Source organism: Microtus pennsylvanicus, chromosome 1, assembly GCF_037038515.1.
Source record: "Microtus pennsylvanicus isolate mMicPen1 chromosome 1, mMicPen1.hap1, whole genome shotgun sequence".
Classification (NCBI taxonomy): domain Eukaryota; kingdom Metazoa; phylum Chordata; class Mammalia; order Rodentia; family Cricetidae; genus Microtus; species Microtus pennsylvanicus.
In genome coordinates this window covers 105,794,880-105,813,845 of record NC_134579.1, presented here as the reverse complement: position 1 = coordinate 105,813,845, position 18,966 = coordinate 105,794,880, and the positions used below count along the sequence as shown (strand labels likewise).

General features: G+C 47.1%; 1 protein-coding gene across 3 annotated transcripts in view; it reads right to left on the bottom strand.

The window, feature by feature from the left end:
• Nucleotides 1–18,966, bottom strand: part of Auts2 (activator of transcription and developmental regulator AUTS2) — a 1,095,788-nt gene that overhangs the window by 87,457 nt on the left and 989,365 nt on the right. For all 3 annotated transcript variants that reach the window (XM_075977650.1, XM_075977670.1, XM_075977660.1), the window contains exon 6: nt 5,940–5,991. In XM_075977650.1, coding sequence (XP_075833765.1) covers nt 5,940–5,991 — 52 coding nt within the window. The remainder of the gene's footprint in view (nt 1–5,939; nt 5,992–18,966) is intronic.

Sequence of the window (18,966 nt, the reverse complement as noted above, 5' to 3'; positions counted from 1 at the left end):
CTAGCTGCAAGGAGCAAGCATGGTGGCTGAAGCAGGATGTTGAGAGGTCACATCATCCTTTACCACAAGCTCGAAACAAGACAGCCCACGCTAGAAGTGGCATGAGGCTTTTAATCTCAAAGGCCACAACCCTATACCTCTCAAACACTGCCACCGACTGGAGACCAGGTTTTAAAATGGAGGCAGTTCTCATTTAAACCACTACAGAGACCCCTCTTGACTGTGTCCCACTGGACAACCCCAGAAAAGGGTGTGCCTCTAGTCAGTATGCTGAGGCCTTGAAGAGCTCAGGGTGATCAAGCGTTCCATCTGGGACGCCCATTAGAATTGCCCACATTTGGTGCTGGAGAGGAAGTAGGATTCTGCCTAGCTGGTGGGTGGTGGGACACTGGTCCTTCACTTTCCTGAGGACAAGCCATGCTCATCACAGGATTCGGAGGCCTCTACCCTCCCGAGATTATTCCCCACCACCACCCTCACAGACACCCTTAGAGAGTTACAGCTTCTCTTCAAACTAGCTCGGGGGATATTCCCTAACAGGATCTAAGTCTCCACCGTGGGACTGCTGTATTTTGACTTTAAAAAAAAGAAAGGAAGAAAAAACAAAACACCTCTGGGCATAACAGGATCATCCCACATCCAGTTTGGAACAGCACTTACCTCGCCTGGTAGTCATGGCAACTTACTGATGGGGAACAATATACAGTGGTAGCTAGGTCTTTTGGTGATTGTCAGCCGAGCTGTTAATATAGCCTTGGTAGGAGGCTAGGAGGGTCAAAGGACCTCATCCAGGGATTTAGCCATTACTCCCTTCAGCCGCAAGGGATCATGGAGGATTGGGAGACTCCATCGTCATCCATGATAAGGTGGGATTTTGTGGTGATGTAGCTGCTCTAGGGTCACAGACATTCCAGCAAATAATCCCTCATCTGTGTTTTGTAAGTAAGGCCAATAAACTAATTAGTTCACCAAGTAGGACCTTGGTGGATCCTTCATTACTCTGGTCAGTTGTTGGTGCCCTATCGAGTGTAGACATTTATCCATGTCAGCCCAGGAGAAGTTAATGAAGCAGGCACAAAGGTGGGTGTGTCTGTGGGAGTGTGTGTGTGTGTCAGTCAAACACACTTCTTGCATGTTCTCCCTGCAGCCTGCCTTGGCCTCAGGAGGAGTCCTGAGAGAGGGACTGTGAGGCGAAAGGAGGTCCTCCTCTCCTAGCTGAGGCAGGCCCTGCAACCAGGCTGGGAGGAAGCAGACAGGACTCATCACTTCTCCTTCCTTGCCTTCTCCAGGAGGCTCTGCTCTACAGAGACTGAAGGGCTTGGGATGAGGCTAATCCTCTTGGCAGGATGGATGTGTGTGCACCTGCCTACATACCCAGGAGGTCAAACTGCGGAGGAGGAGCTATGGGAAGTGAGGAATGATAACAGGAAAAGGAGAGATGGCTCCACAGTTGACTGCATCCTGCTCTTTAGAGGATCTGATTCCCAGAACCCACCTCGGGCAGCTCAAAATCACCGGTAACTCCAGCTACAGGTGATTCGATGCCCTCTTCTGGCCTCTTTTGGCACTGTATCCATGTGCATAAACCCATTCACAGATAAATAATTAAAAATAAAAAGTAAATCCTAAAGGAGGGGCAGCCTGGTCTACAAAGTGAGTTCCAGGACAGCCAGGGCTGTTATACAGAGAAACCCTGTCTTGACAAACCAAATAAAACTACAGTAATAGTTATTACTATTAATAGGTAGTGGTGGTATATTCCTTCAATCCCAGCACTTGGAAGGTAGAGGCAGACAGATTTCTGTGAGTTCGAGACCAGCCTGGTCTATAGAGCAAGCTTCAGGATAGTCAGGGCTATACAGAAAAACTAACTCCAAACATCAAACAAACACACAAACAAAACATAATAAATATTGTCCACGTTGAATCAATTACAAAATTCTTTTGTGTGTATTTGTGTGTGTGCGTGTGTGTATGTAAACTTAAAACCTGGTATCAGGCGTCTTCCTCAATCTGTATCCAGCCTATTGTTGTTGCTGTTGTTATTGTTAGTGTGCTTTTGAGCACATGTGGGTGTGCCATACGTAGCAACTGTGTGAAGGGCAGGAGACCACTTTATGGAATTGGGTCTCTACTACCAGCCTTTCATGGGTTCAAGGCACTGAATTCAGATTGCTACACCTGAGTGAAAAGTGCTTTTACCCACGGAGTCATCTCACAGGCCTCTACCTTGTTTGTTTGGTTTTTTTTTTTTTTTTTGAGGCAGGATCTCTCTGCCTGAAAGCGTCCAATTAGGCTATGCTGACCCCAAGGATCTTCCTGCCCCTGCCTCCCCACTGCTGGGACAGCAGGAGTTGGCCATCATATCTGGCTTTTAAACAAGGGTTCTGAGGATTCTAATTTAGGTCTTCATGCTTACAAAGCAAGAACTTTCCCTACTAAGCCGTCCCCCTACTCACAGAAGCTCCTTTTTAAGTACAATGTGCTCCAGAGGTTGGGGAGTTACAGAGTCTATTGCTCCCATAACTGTTCAGCTCACAGCACAGGGGCAATAAGTAAGTGAGTCTCTCTCTGCTTCTGTCTCAATGGGAAAACTCATTTTTTCCTTTGGCAGATGGTTGAATCACAAAGACAGAAGGATTCATAAAATTCACATGAACATCCTGTAAACATTTAAACACACTGAGATTAGATAAGGCAACTATGACCTTGATTAAAATTGAGCTATTTTTTTTAAGTCTATAGCAATAATCCTGATTTGTAGGCTGGGGCTCCACGCCTCTATTGAAAGGCTCCTTCTCACTGGTTATGCTCCGTATACAAGCAAGCACACGCCACCTGATTAACTTGTAAAACTGGAAATAAAAGGCATCAAAAGAAGCAACATTTTGGAACACCTATGTGGGGTCTTACTCCACTGAATTGGATCGAGTCTACAACACAGAAACACTTCAACAAGAATCAATCGGTAAGTTACAGAAAACATATTCATCATCCCCCTGTCTGTTCCGACCCATGCCCTTCGCCAATTAACGGTTTTATCCCAACTGGAGATGCTGGCCCAGAACTAGATTTATGTAGGATTGAAAACTCTGACCTGCAGAGGCTAAATGGCTTGTTCAAGCACACAAGCAGAGGGATGGACTTGAGCCAGGGCCCCTTGCTGTTACAGCCTGGGGCTCTGTCTCCAAGCTGAGCAGGCCAACACCAAAGTTGCCAACTCCAGAGTCCCTGGCCCACTCAGCCAGTGAGCTTACCGCTGCCCTCCAACAGTGAAATTTTATGGACCAAATCTGCACACCCACCAGACCACCAGGCTTGGGAGGCATAACCTTTCCAGCTAAGCCTGCTACTCTGAGACCAGAAGCCTGCCACGGTCCTGTGGAGAAGAGGGGGTGATACGTGTCTTTGAACATGACCCTCAAGAGTATCAACGTGGGACTCCCTAACACCCTTGTTAATGTACCCAGTAAGAGAAGGCTTTTAAGAACGTCCCTGCTGTGTCTGTTACCTGGTGTAAACCTGTCCTTTCTTGCAAAGCTTTAAAACAGAGTGCGTGTGTGCGTGTAGACATATGTACATACGAACAGAGAGACCTGACTGACTTTTAGGTAAGCAAGCCGGCTTTTCATATTTACTTGAACTTGATGCGAGAGAAGACGACAGCTGAAGGACCTGTTCGCCATATATCCAGTAACACCGCTGCTACTACCAGGAGTAAAAGCAGACACCAAACCACATGTGCCTAGCGACGCTCACTGCACCTGTCTCCCAGGAGTTACCGACATCAATTCTACACAGTGATCTTTTTTTGGGGGGGGGGGGGGGATAGTTGTTTTCCTGATATTTAGCAATTTGAAAACTCTGCTAAGCTGTTTGAGATCCCCCTGCATCCCTCAGTCTCCTTCTCCAGGGAGAAAGGGTTGAGTACCAGGTACTCTGCCTACTTCAGCAACACCTGGACTTGCCCACCAATTCGGGAGCTTGTCATTCACGCTACCATGGGAAATTAGCATAAGGCATTAAGGGGAAACTCCAGGGGAGGAAAGGAAGGCCATTTTGATGGAAATAAGGGGCCGAGGAATAATCCGTCATCAACTAAAATGCTTATTTGTGTACGTTTCCCAAGCAAAGCTTAGGAGAAAAGCCTGTGTTGATTTTAGTATACACAAAGAAACCTTAATCCTTTCAAGGCCACTGAAATCACCCCTCACTTCTCTCAGAAAAGCAGCTCAGAAGAAAGGCACCCGGTCAGGGGCATGGCTGTGCACTGCCAAATCGACGCCACACATCACTCAGTGGAAGCAAACACAAATAAGAACACGGGAAGTGCCGGACTGGAAACTTGAGGCTGGGGGTGGGATGGGAAAGAGAGAGAAGAGACAGGAAGGCGAGAGCGAAGGGGCTCAGCCATCAGTCTGGGTTTTCCTCCTCAAGTTGCAATTGGAGCCAAACCCAGAGCTTAGAAAGGGCCATAGCAACTTAGCACCAAAAAAAAAAAAAAAAAAAAAAAAACCTGTCCCAGGTGACTGGAGGTATGTGTGTGCCAGGGTTGGGAAGGTCAGAGAATCATACAAACTGCTTTGGATAGTGAGTGACCTGCCCTGCCTCAGTTCCCTCTTCTGTTACCTTTCCTTTTACTTTAAATCAAGGACACCTCCAAGGCCCACTAATTCTTCCCTCTCAATAACACGATCAGAAAGCCATCATATGTTCCTACCATTGAGAAAGATGTGCTGTCAAGAAACATCAGCTGTCACTGGGCTTTTAGAATTATGAATAACAAATTTATACAAACTTCTCAGGTCATTAAAAATATGATGAAATATAAAGCTGGAATCGTATCATGCAATTAAAATCCAAGATCATATTCAATATGACATTAATTCTGAGAGTCCCAGCAAAGTTCTAAGCACACAGGCCCTGGGGACAACTTCAAATATAATGTACTGTTTAAAAATCAAGGTAGGTTCAATTTCAAAATAATGGGAGAGCACAAATTAACTGTACACAGACCTCTTACTAACTAGTAAGCAAAAAGAACAAAAATTAAAAATTTTAAAAATGAAATAAACTGTTTGCTGAAATGGTCTCCCATTTCACCCCATTAGCACCTAACTCCTGATCCAGTGCGGGTCCAGCACTCCCAAGCATCCTTACTGATACAGAGAGTACCACAGGCCAGCACATCTTTATTTAGCTATTATTTAGCAATAGTTATTGTGCAAGCCCCTAAGTCAGGTTCTATAGCGGGAAGGGGAAGGTGGATTGCTGTCCCTTGCATCACTCAGATGACACACCTATCGAAGCCAGTGCAAGGAGACTCCCCTAAATTTCATTGTGGCTAAAGACACTTCTGCAAAATGAAGACTGCTAAGAAACCTCCCGGCAGTTATTTAGGGTGAGTCTTCCCCAGATGCATCTCGGCATCATTAGCCTCTCTTACTCTTTAGACTGAGGTTTGCAAGAAATAAATGGGGAAGTGCGTAATTAAATTCTGCCCTCTTGCACATTTATTAACTTTACAGAGAGCCCAGAGCAGAAAGGTTGGCTTATGGCTATGATGCCGTGTATACTAAACACCCCCGCTGGTTGTTACCGTCTGAGGTCCACATGTACTATTTATAATGCTCCCGACTGCCGGAAGTTGATAACCAGCAATCAAGACATTGTAAAAACATTCTCCTCGATTGCAGCTGCCTACATGAAATTAACACCACCGATCAATTTAAACAAGGAACCAGTAAATTCTTTCAAAGTGAACTTTCCCTCCCCCATCTCAAAAACATCCAGATTGCACAGCGCGCCAAAGCACAAAACGTGAAGACAAAAAAGACCACATGGATTTTCCTTCTCTCCTTCTTCTCAGACAATGGCAATGAGATGCATATTTATTTTAAAGCCACCATTTAGATTAATAAAGAGGGGGAGGGTCTTACCTTTGTTTATAAGAACAGTGTTGAAGAGTTTTTCGGAGCTAGCATCTGATGCCTGAAAAACAAGAAGGCGTGAAGACTGTCAGCAAAGACCATCATCCACAGCATCCTGGGTTGCTATGATTTTAAATCAATTGACAATATTTTAGGAAAATATAAGAGCCCGCAATTTCCCCAAATCCTCCATAAGGTGGTGCTGGTTGACTGCGGGAGAAAGGCCTGCACTGCAGCTATTTATTGGGGGAAAGAGGAAAAAAAAAATCTGATTTTCAAAATGTGTCCTTATTAGACATATTATCGGTGCAAAACATATTTCTATGAAATGGTCCACAAGGCAATTTAGCTAATTCACAAATGATTTACCAATCCCGTTGACAGATCATTATTTTGAAAATGCCTTTTTGTGGGTTTTTTTTGTCACTAGATTTTCTGTTTTTCAATTTTCTTCTACAAATTAGAAATCTATATCTTTTGGACATTAAGCTTTTCCTCACTAAAGTGTCAACCATTATACCCAGAAATTAATTTGTTTTTGAAGGTGCTTCGATGACCCCAATGTTCAGGGTTTCTCACAGTAACTAGGCCAACCTCAGTGTTTCAGATGAGGGTTGACCCTGTTTAAAACCTGGCCACTATGCCACCAGGGTTACTTCCTTTTCGTGTTTTTCAGAGATCATGTCTGCTAATTATTACACTGGCATGAGGGAAGCCAATAGCTTGTTTAAATAGCAAGATTAAAGTCAATTTAAAACATATACTAATGTGCTGGGAAATGAACGGTGAGTAGTGGGTTTTGTGGAAGAGGCGGTAATGTTGACGATTTATTGCTTATTCCTAGGACTTAGAAAAAAGGTAAAATTAGTAAGTTCACTGTTTTGATTTGAAGATACCCCTTGGAAACGTCAAGGCCCACCTACATTTATACTGTGTTTGACTTATAACCCTAATGAGAAAACTCTTATCTTTCATGTTTTATAAAGAAATGCATAAATTTGACCAAGCAAGTCACAGAATGTTCAATAAATATGAGAGAAAGAAATATAGGGAACAGGAGCGAGAAAACTTGGGCTGGCTTTGGGGGACAAAGAAGATATTCTACGTAGTCTTTCAATGCTACATTGATGGAGATGAAATATTTCTGTGTATAACTGAGGGAAATGTTCCAGTTCACAAGGCCAGGGATATAAAAAGACCTAACCTATTTTTTTTTATTATGGCTGGTTCTCATTTATTTTAATTCTAATCTTCCTGCTGCAGGGGTGAATTCAGAGGATTAATAGGATCAAGGGCAAAATTGTACAAAATAAGGATTCAATCGCATTCACATGTGAAAAACCATACAGAGATTCCACCCTCTACTTTTGTAGGAAGAATAAAATGCAGACGTAGCTGTCCTCACATCGTAAGAAACACTAAATGAAATTATATTACGTTATAGTAGCATTTCATAAAAATGAGCCACAGAGAAAGTCTTCAGGGAGGGTGTTCAGCACCAAACAGTCCAAGAGATCCGCACGGCACGCAGAGACGTGTGAGTCTGACAAAGCACAGGATTTCTCTGCTGCACCAGAGGTGTTACTATACCCACACAGGAAAGCGATGTCTACACTTGTGAGCTTTCCCGTTTAAAATCTAGCAATTCAAAGAGTTTTCCTCATTCTGAAAACGCTGTTAATTGCTCTTAGAATGCTCATTAGCAAGTCATGGCTTCAAAACTAAAATGGAGTTAATGTTTTTTGAAAGAAAAAAAAACTACACACATGCACACACAAGCAACACCCTGTCTCTTCAATTATTTTACAAAACTAAAATATCACTCGGAAAATTGGGGATTTTCTGGTACAGTGAGACTAACGGCATACATAAATAGGTTTGGTTTTTTTTTCTTTTTTAAATTACTGCTTTTCCAAAACTGCAAAAAGCATAGCTGGGGGAAGCAACTGGTTAAGGTTGCATTTTCAGTAGCTCTGGGTATGGAAGCCAGGGCAGGATTAGGCTGTAGGTGGCAGCCCCTGTGATTCGGTCCCCTTTGTGAGCAACACGGGGCCGGCGCTGAGTATACTCTCAAGTAGACAGCCAAGTGACCCAGAGGACCTGATGCTGCTGTGTCCAGCATCAAGGAAACATGTCCGATGGATATTCAGGACGCTCAGAGCAATGCCTTCTAATGGAAGCTTTTTGAACCCTTCAATTTACTGATATCCGCCACAAAATGCTGAATTGTCTCTTGCGAGCCTTGGATTAAAGAGATGTCTCAAAAAAGGCCTCCTTTGTAAAAAGCAAAAACACCAAAAGGTACACATGTCTAGGTGGCTTGGGGAAAAAGTCCTTCTGGTCCCTTGTTCTCCCATCTGGCCTCGTGGACCACCTTCATCCAAATTCCTGGGGAGCCCCCTGGGCAAAGTCTTGATAGGTGCAAATTTCGCGTAGCTCTTTCTTCAAGGAACTTTCCTTCCTTTCACACTTTTAAAAATCATTTGTGCAGAGTGGGTGTGATGTCTCAGCAGGTAAGTGTGTTCGTTGCCAAGTCTGCCGACCTCAATTCGATCACTGCACCCACATAAAGGAGAAAGGAGATAACAGATTCCTGAAAGTTGTCCTCTGACCTCGTCATATACCCTCCACATACATAAACATGTACTTTTTATAAATCGTTTGAACAAATCGCTGGGTTCCTTGGCTCCTTAATCGTGGAGACGTGTTCCTTTTGTTACTTTTAAAAGAAAAAAAGTACATTTCCCTCTATGACTTGGATCATTTCCCTAGCCAGTTTTTCTTTTTTCTTTTTAAATTCACAACGACTAATGCAGGTGCGGTGAATCTAGCGGCAGGCGCACCGGGTGTCTTTCCTCATCTCTCCGGCACCCAGTACCTTTAGCTGCTCACATTTTAATGTATCCGTTGCCATTTCGTTTCCTCGTCTTGACTTTGATGGGCTTTATACACTTAGAGGTTGTGTCTACAATTCCCAGAGAAACAAGCTCTGTAGGGCATTTTTCCGGGAAGGTAAATGGGTGTTATTTGCCTTTATATCAATACTTGCTATGCTCTAGAAGCTGTAGCTGGCGTGGAAAGAAAAGTTAAGTCAAGCAGGTTGGCTAATAAGAAAAATGAATAAAAACAAAGAAATAAAAACCGCCCGCACACACGGGTGGGTCCCAAACGTCTGGAGCTGCACCCGGATCCCCTTAAAACTCGGATCACCGAGGCGGCCCTCCAAAGCTGCACCAACAGTAAGAAGGACTTCGGGAGCAGCCAAGACAATCCTCTTGGAAACTTAAGCGCCGGTGAGTTCCTGCACCAGCCAGGCTCTTCGCTTCTTCGGGCTCCGCGTGCGCACAAGAAGGAGGGCGGGGACCCGGAGATCAGTGAGGGGGACAGTGACCCGTCAGCAGGCAGCACCGCGCCAGGGAGCCCTTCCTAGCCCAAGCGGACGCAGGCATTCCAGCTTGGGGTCTAGTGGATCTCACTGGGGAAGCATGGGTCCCCTCCCCGGACGTGGGATCGTCTCTATCCGCTAGGGCTTCCCGGGCAGGCGCTCGTGGCTCACCGGCCGAGCCCAGCGGGTGAAGGGAGCCAGGAAAGTACAAAGGGGAGCGGGGGAGGGGTGGGGGAGGGAGGCCGGGCCCGCCAGACGCCAGCAGCCCGCCCCTGTTACCACCCTGGCCCGGTGGCGGCCGCAACAAAAGACCCCTCGACCCCTGCCTCCTCCCCCGCAACCGCAGGCGGCGAGCAATTGAGTCATCCCACCCCACCCCCCCAGGGGTGCGGGGAAAACATTACCTGGTCGCCAGGGGTTCCGCGGTCTTGTCAACCCCAAGTTCATGGTTTGGGTCCTCCGCCGGGTTCCCTCCGGCTAGATCACCACACACCACTACCCGGGGAGAGCAACCAAAACCCACAGCAAAGAAAACGCCCAACTCCAGCCGGCCCGGCTAGGTCCACAAGTCTGTGTGTTTTGCTAATTCCTCTCCAAAGTCTCAAAGCCGAGGCACGCGAACCAAATCCGAACCGGAGCCGCAACAGCAGCAGCGGCCGCAGCAGCAGCACCCGGCTCCTCCGTGGCAGCCGGGAGTCAGCACCGCGCGCGCACATCCAACGCAGCCAAGTCCAGGGCGGGTGGCAGGGAGATGGGGAGGGGGCCGGCCCGCGCGCTCTCCGGGTGGCTCCTGCGGGGCGCGCGGGGAACCGGCTGGATCAGACCAAGGGCTCAACTTGGTGCGCCCTGGGGACCTGGCAGAGCTGAAGAGCAGCGGCCCAGGAGCCGCCGCCGTGGCGCGCGTAGCTAAGATCGAGGCGGCTGCGGCGGCGACAGGACAAAGGAGACCATGTGCGGAGGGAGGGAGGAGGGAGAGGGAGGAGGAGGGCGTTCGGCGGCAGCGGCGAAAGCTGCTCCCCGGCGGCCGCCTCGGGCTCCCCGACAGCGGGTGCCGCCTGCACGGCAGCGCCGCGGGGTGATCTGATGGGTTCTGGGTCCGCCGCGGCGTGGCACCGAGACGCTCCGGGGGTGGTGATCGGCCGCGGGTGTCGCCCGCGTGCGGTGCGGAGAGCTGTGGTTGAAGCTGCGGCGGGGCGCGGACTAGCTCTGCTCCGGCCTGCCTCTCCCGCCTGTTCCCGGCTCAAGTGAACTCCATCGGCGACACGCCGCCAGCGCCACCGGCTACCCGGGGCTGGTTCGTGGCAGGGAAAGGGGTCCCTGGTGGCGACGCGGGGACACCTCTTTCTCCCGCCCTAGCTCTGGCGCTCTGGACTTCGCTCCCCGGATTGTACCAAGCGCGCCTTACTCCAGGCGCTCGCGGCTCTCGGAGCGGGACTTCTCGGCGCGCCCAGCCGGAGCCGCCAGCCGGTGCCACCGCCCCTCCTCCGTCCCGCCCCGCGCGCCCCGCCCCTCGCCGCCCCTCCTCTCCGCCCTGGCGCCCGGTTGGCCCCGCGGGGGCGCAGTCCCTGGGTGCGACACTGACAGCTGTGGCTCCCACTACATCCCGCCTCCGGTAGCTGATCGGGCCCCTGGTCCCCTTGGCGCCTTTCCCCGCGGGCAGGAACCGCGAAACTCCACTCCCTTTGCAGTTAGGGCTTCCGAGATTTGTGCTAAACCAAGGAAAGGCTACTAGGCCCCGCAGCCTGGGGTTGAATTGCATCTAGGCCAGTCGCAAATGCAAAGAGCAGGTTCTGAAAGGGCAATGAACGTCCAGGGTGGTAGATCTTAGGTAGACAGTGGGACAAATAGTGGGTGCCCAATACAAAATAATTATTTCATTGTTAGACACGGAGGGGGAGGGGATCAGAGTCTAGAACAAAAAGGTCTTGATCTAACCTCCACCCCATGTATCACAGACCCAAGCAGTGTTAGGCTTTACAAAGTGGTCACTTAGACATCTTTTCATGTTGCACAATTCCTCAAACTATTTGATTTGTGTACACATTCACACCCACCAAGTAGTGTCTGATGCTTCTTCTCCTTTCGTCCAGCAAAGGGAAAAACAGAGGAAAAAACACTCCAAAGCTCCATTCTATGAGTAGAGTAACTGTGTCACCTGTCACCACAATGTCCCCTGGAGCCCAGCTAACCGCCCTGGAAGGGAAGAGGATGGATGGATGGATGATCACTAATGGTGCCCTCAGCCATTTGAGCCACTCACCTTCTACCATAACACACAGCCCCTCTCTTCATTTTTAAGTATGTGTAACATTCTCTCTCCCCTCTCTCTCCCTCTCCCCACACCACCTTGTGTGTGTGTGTGTGTGTGTGTGTGTGCCCATATGCTACCCGTGTTCCAGTCCCCTGGAGGCCAGGTCCCCTGGAGCTGCAAGTGACCTGACTTGGGTGCTGGGAACCAAACCCCAGCCCTTGGCAAAAACAGCAAGTACTCCTAACTACTAAGCTGTCTGTCCACTCCCCAAACGTGACACTTCCTAAGGCATTTCGACCTCCTGTTTTACTCCCTGTCCTGACACCCGTGGCCCCGTGAAGGAAGTGAGTCATGCCAGGGGGACAGATGAATGAATGCATCTGTAGCTTTGACTCCAATCCTGCAAGCTGATAAGGTCTCTCTCCTTGGACCAAAATCCACGGAGACAAACCCAAAGAGTGCAGGCAAGGGAGGTCTGGGCTGTAACATGCACTGTGGGTGAAAAGCAAGAGAAGATCCAGTTCCCTCATATGCCACTACGGCCCAGGAAACGTGGCTAGAGAAGAAAAAAGATGGACAAAGGACAGGGATCCTTCAGAGAGATGTGTTCCACAGAGATGTCATCGAAAGGGCTTAAGAAAGACACCCATATCCCTATGTCACAGCACTGAATGTTTGGACACCCCCGTACTTGGGAGGCACAAATGGAGGAAAGTGAGTTCCAGAATGATCTGGGGCACAAGGAGGAGACCCACCTTAGTAAAATGATTCAGTAAAATAATAGTAAGATGTACATATCTCATCTTTTTTAAGTTACTTCACCACAGCTGATGCCAAGGACCTCATGAATAAACAAATAAAAAGACATTTTCAAAGGAGCCAGCAAGATGGCTCTGCACTGTAAAGGCGCTCGCCACCAAGCCTGACAACTAGAATTGTGGGTCTGTGGCTCACTTCCTGTAAGGAACCGACTCCTACAAGTTGTCCTCGGACCTCCCCATGGACACACAGAATAAATGAATAAAGGTAATGAATTTTAAAAAAAAAAAACTTTTCAAAGAAGAAATGGGGGGCGGGTGCTTGCTTCACAGAGACATATTCTGTCCCTTTAGCAAAGTTAATTTTGAAAATAAGAGGTTTTTTGGTGTTTTACTGCTCTAGGAAAGGGCAGCATGAGACGCTTGGGGAAAATGAGTTTGACTACCCACTTTGAGGGAAGGTGGCCTATAGTTCCAGCAGGCCTGAAACTCTACGTAGCCAAGGGTGACCTTGAACTCACAGCCTTCTTCTATAGCTCTGAAATTCAGTCCCTTTCCCAATCTTCCTAATTGGGCATTTCACATTGTTTTATTAAGACAGTATCTCACTATGTAGCCCAGGCAGACCTCTGTGCCAATTGGCCATCCCCCTGCCTCCTTCCTTCCCAACGCTGGGATTACAGACATGGACCACTATATCTAGCCCTATTTTGTAAGATTTTTGGTCCAAGTCTGGAAGTCATTATGCCTTTTACAGTTCAAAGGCTTAATGTACGAAATATTTCTGGCTTCTTAACATCACTTTCAGACTCTGAGCTATATCAAAAGACTTGCAAAGAGGTGATTTTGTAAAAACATGGACTCAAGCTGAGGGAGGAGAATCAGAAGTTCTGGGCCAGCCTAGGCTACGTAAGACATAATCAGTCAACCAGACACAATCAAAACGTTCTTTCTATTGTTAAATTAATTATTTCCGGAGTGTTTGTGAGATAGGGGGCAAGTTGTCCATGTTCCAGTACATAACTGCCTCTGTGCTCACACAGTCAGCCATTTAAACTCAGAGGAACACCTACACACACACACACACACACACACACACATACACACACACACACACACCTACACACACACACACACACACACACACACACACACCTACACACACACACACACACACACACACACACACACACACGCTTTATTTTTTAGAGTCTTGAGTAGCCCAAGCTAGCTATTTGACATAAAAGTAGAAGGGGGACTTTCTGGCAAAAAGGGATTCAGTAGTATTGGGAGGGGAATGGAGGTGAGACACCATGACATAAAGTATTACATACGTATGTATGTAATTGTCAAAAAGTAAAAAAAAAAAATCTAAGATTTTAGTCAAGTTTCTTAGTCAAAATTTTCCAAACTACATGAAAAGCCATCTTCCTCAGTTTCAATATGTATCTAAAGTCAATTTTTTTTAATGTGGAAAGCTGAGGCAGAAGGGTTATGATTTGAAGTCAGCCTGGGCTATATAATGAGATCCTTTGTTTAAAAAAAAATAACAGAACAAAACAAATACAGTAATTCTAAATCCATCTACTGTGCTAATAACTGAGAATTTGAAATTCGAGGTGACAGTCCATGGGTACTATGTTACCAGACTTAACTTGGCCATATTTATAGAAAACACTTCTTTAAAATTCTGGCCTTAGGTTGAATGTTTTGCATAGGGAAAGTTCCATTAATCTATTTGTATTTAGCCTTGGGAACATAATGAGCTCGAGGCACTGCCCTAGCAGAGTAGTACCGGGAGGAAAGGAAAAGGAAGCCTTTACAGAAATCTATTCAAGCCTTTAGTTTTAAATCACTTAAGCAGTTTGAAAGAAGCACTGAAGGGAAGCAATAAGGCCTAAGTTCCTTCTCCAGCTAGCTTTGGGTAGATGCCACTTCATCTGCCTTATCTTTCTTAACACCCCCCCTTTTTTTTTTACTGCAGTTGGGGAGGGGTGGGCAGGGTCTCTTGTATTCCAGGCTGACCTTGAACTTGCTATGGAGCTGAGGATGACCTTAAACAAATCAGATCTCCTGGTACCTCTCAAGGGCTGGGATTACAGGCTTGCCCCTACACCTGGCTTCTGTGGCACTGAGGATCCAATCCAGGACTTCAGGCATGTTGGCAAACACTGTGCCAGCTGAGGCAAATCTCCAGTCCATGGCCTGCTTTTTGAACCAAGAGTCTCCTGCTCCTGCACTGGTCAGCCAAGAGCCCTGGTGTAGGGAACAAAAGCAGAGAAGCTACTGCATGCCAGGAGACAGGTGCACGCCCGTCCTGTCACGGTCTACCTTTGTTCCTGCCAGTTTCTTCCCTTCACACAGCCATTCTGTCTGGGTTCTGGGGACTTCGTTGTGCAGGCCAATCCCTTTAAAACCACCAGATCAGGGCATCTTCCTTTTAGATGCATGCCTAGTCAGCTTCAGCGGGCCGCCAGGCCTTCTGCCTCCACAGCATCCATCCCATCAGCAGGCAGGGCTGAGTTTTGAAAATGGAAGCCTCATAACTTGTCATGCAGAAAGGAGGCTGCCCTGGCTCACATTCCCATTGCTGTAAAGCAAAAAATCCTCCACTACGGTATGCCTCCGTCCCTACCATCGATCACGGCTGTAACAAGAGGGAAGTAAATAAATGGAACCGTGTTAGTTTATGGTGCATACTACTGAGATGCAGGGGGAATAAATATTTTCCAAGTGTGGAAGTCAAGGAAAAGAATTTTACTTTCAAACTTCAGAGCTGACTATAAACTACGAAGGGGGGGGTAAGTATAAGAAAGGATATAAAATATACCTTCCTTAACTACCAAATCTACATTAAAATATTAACATTCAGAGGCTGACACCAGAGAAGAAAGGCAGCGACAACTAAAAATAAATTTCATCTGTACTCATGTCACCCAGTTGTCGACAGATACCTCATCTGATTTGTTTTCCATTTCTATGTTGCTAGGGAGGAAACCCTGGGTCTTGCATACACATATCACACAAGCACCCTACCACAAACCCACACCCCAAGCCTCGCACTGGCAGGGGCTCTACCACTGAGCCATCCCTGGCCCCTCACTGGGGGATTCTAGGCAAGAAAATAGGGTAGGCCAAGCAATAAACTACACAAGACGGTCTCATCTACTGGTTTCAAGATTGAGCCTCTATTAAAGATACTGACATTCATACATGTGGTAGCATGTTTCTTAAAAAAAAACAAAAAGTTTGCCATGGTGACATCGTTTACATCACTGTGGAGAGGGAAATAAACAAATTGGGACACTCTCCTAATTCCAGACCAGGAAAATGAGAGAGGAAGTGTAAGAAAGGCCGTGGCATGGAGCTGTGATGACAATGGGACTCTTCCAATTACGACTGTGACCTTTTTCACTCTGCCCTGCTCTACCACACATCTGTGTAGCCAGTCTCAGTTTCTCACTCCCTGGCCACACCTAGAAGTAAAAAAATAAAGGACCAGAGAGATGGCTCGGCAGTTAGGAGAAACTGCTGCTCTTGGAGAGGATGGGAGTGGTTCCCAGCACTGGAACTCCAGCTCCAAATACATCGACCTTACAGGCACAGACCCAAGTAGAGATATATAAACACACATAATAAAAAACAAATCAATGTATTTATTTTTTAATCAAGGTGGCCTCAAACATTCTTGTAGCCAGAATGTCCTTCACCTCCTGATCCTCCTGCATCTGTTTTCTGAGTGCTGGGATGACAGGCATGTACCACAGAGGTTCTTTTTTGAAACAGTGTTTCTCTATGTAGCCCAGGTTGCTCTACACTCAAGATCCCCTTGCTTCTGCCTTCTGTGTGCTGGGATTACAGGTGTGCACAACGCTCACCTCAAAACTGATTCTGCTGTCTATAACCTAGGGAAGTTTCCGGATCTGAGAATTTGTGGCTAACGTATCTCTGCCCCATGACCACAGGAAGGACATCTGAGTGGTTTACTGTCCTCGTTAGTTTTGTCAACTTGACACAGTCTAGCGTCATTTGAGAGAAAAGCCTTCATTGAGGATTCGCCTAGATCAGATTGGACTATGGCTCTATCTGGAGTCAACTGTCTTGATTTCTTATTGATGGCAGTGGGCACAGCCCTGAGGGATGCACCATCCCCAGGCAGGTGGTCCTAGGCTGTATAACAAAACCAAGCACAAGCTAGCGAGGCAGCCTGAAAGCAAGGCAGCAAGCAGCATTCCTCCATGTCCCTTCCTTGAGTTACTGCCTGGATTTCCCTCGGTGATTGATTATGACCTGGAAGGATAAGCTAAAATAAGCCATTTCCGCTCCTAAGTTGCTTTTGGTCAGAGTGTTTTATCGCAGCAGCAGAAACCAAACGAGAACACTCACCTGCCCTGGCTTTACAGACTGCAGAATGACTGACATCCTGAGCAACGGTGGCTGACTGAACACTGGTCCATCTTCCCTCCCATCGTCACTCAAAGGCTTGAGCAGCTTCCGCTGGAAACAAGCTACCTAGAAGTATTAACAATCCCCAGGGTTCGTGGAATTCTACTCATCCATCAATTGAATAAATGGAGCTTTTGTTTGAGGCTTCATGATTGAACACTTGCAGGAGTCCTCGCTAGGCAAGCACAATATAATTGCCTCCACTGTTTTGGTGAATTATACAGTTTCTGAAGTAGTAAGAGGGATGTTAAAACGTCACAAAATCCCCTTGGTGTAAATTTCCTAAAAACATTCTCATTTCTGGCTTCTCTCTTTTATTTTGGTTTTAGCTCTCATCTAGTGGGGGACTCTTGAACACTCTCTATATCCTCCATCTCCGGCTTCATAAGTCAAGGCCCGTGTTCTTTAAAACCAAATTTAAATTATGTTTAGTGTGTGGGGTGGTAAGAGATGGGGCTGGGGATACAACAAGTTGAAGAAATTGGTTCTCTTCTTCCACAAGGTGGGTCCTGGGACTTGAACTCAGGTCTCCAGGCTTGGCAGCACATGCCTTTACCTACTAAGCCATCTCATCTGCCCGAAGAATATATCCTTTGCAGATGAGCAAGTGATACAAAAATACCAGTGATGATCAGAGATCAGGACAAGCCTGTTCATACACCTGCAGGGACCTGACTCTTCTTCTCTGGTCCCATGCCCCTGCCATTTGCAGATGCTGGGGGTACACATTTCTTCTGCTACTGTGAAGGATACATTTTTTCTTTTTTCCCCTTTTTGTTTTTGGTGTATGTATGGGGTGGTGTAAGCTGTGTGGGGGTGCACGTGTGTGTGTGTATGTGTGTATGTGTGAACATACATATGTGCAGGCCCACTATGCTCGGCTCTTGTCTGTCCAGTCAATCATATGAGTACCAGTGTTGCAATACACACACGCACAAACAGTCACCACCAACATTTCCTCATCTTCTGATGCCCTCTGTGTAAGACAGAGTCCACGCAGTGTATCACATCAACATGCGAACAGGGAAATGATAACACCTCTCTGCCGGCTAGAACCTCAAAGAATGAAGATACTATCTCCGGCCCAAACCACACTGTAAAGTCCTTTCTGCAGATGGCCACCCATTTGGAATTTCACACACTATAAAACAGAGAAGTCTAAACACAGAACACAGCTAAGTTCCCCTGAAAATGATTACGAAGTAAAATGTGATACCTGGAACCCAAACCTTACTATAAATTAATTCCGAGTTTGCTAGCCACTTTCCCCATGGGAAGGTAGTTCTGACTTCTGAGCTAGAATCCTGTTTTATCCAACAGAACACGGAAGAAGTGATGCGTTGGAAAACCCAGTCTTGGTATTAGAAAGGCCTGCAGCTTCTGTTTTTTCGTGCTTTGAACCTAGTAACCAGACTGTAAGGCCATCCCAGTAGACCCAAACCAAAGCATACAGGGGCCTCAGGACTAGAGACCTAACCTGGAGCTCAGAAACAACTTAGCTATCGTGTGTGTGTGTGTGTGTGTGTGTGTGTGTGTGTGTGTGTGTGTGTGTGTGTGTTAGGTCACAAGCTTATATTCCTGGCTTATTTTTACAGTCATTTTGGGAATCAGTCTCAGGTCCTCAGGCTTACATGGTACTGCATGGGCAGAGATGTATCCACAGGCCCGCCAGTCTTCTTAGAAGCTGGGTGTGGTTCCTCCATCTCTAGTTGAATTTGCCTCCCCTGTCATGCAGAACTCAGAAGAGCTTTTGCCTTCGCAGTTTGCAACACTGTATGCAAATAAATAACTGTTGTGCTTTAAGTTATTACATTTCTGCCTTGTTACAAAGCAATCAGCAACTGAAGTAGCAACCTGGGTATCTGCCAGCTGGGAGAAAAGAAAGGTGAACACAGGGAGCCTTGGGTATGGCTTTTGTGATCCATGGTCTCAGCCCCACACCCCAGCCCCTCACTGGGGGATTCTAGGCAGGGGCTCTACCACTGAGCCACATCCCAGCCCCTCACTGGGGGATTCTAGGCAGGGGCTCTACCACTGAACCACACACCCCAAGCGCTCACTGGGGGATTCTAGGCAAGTGCTCTAAAGACAAGCCACACTCCAGCCCCTCACTGGAGGATTCTAAACTGGTTCTCTACCACTGAACCAGACTCTCAGTCCCAACACGAAGAAAAGAAAGAGGATGAATATACAGGG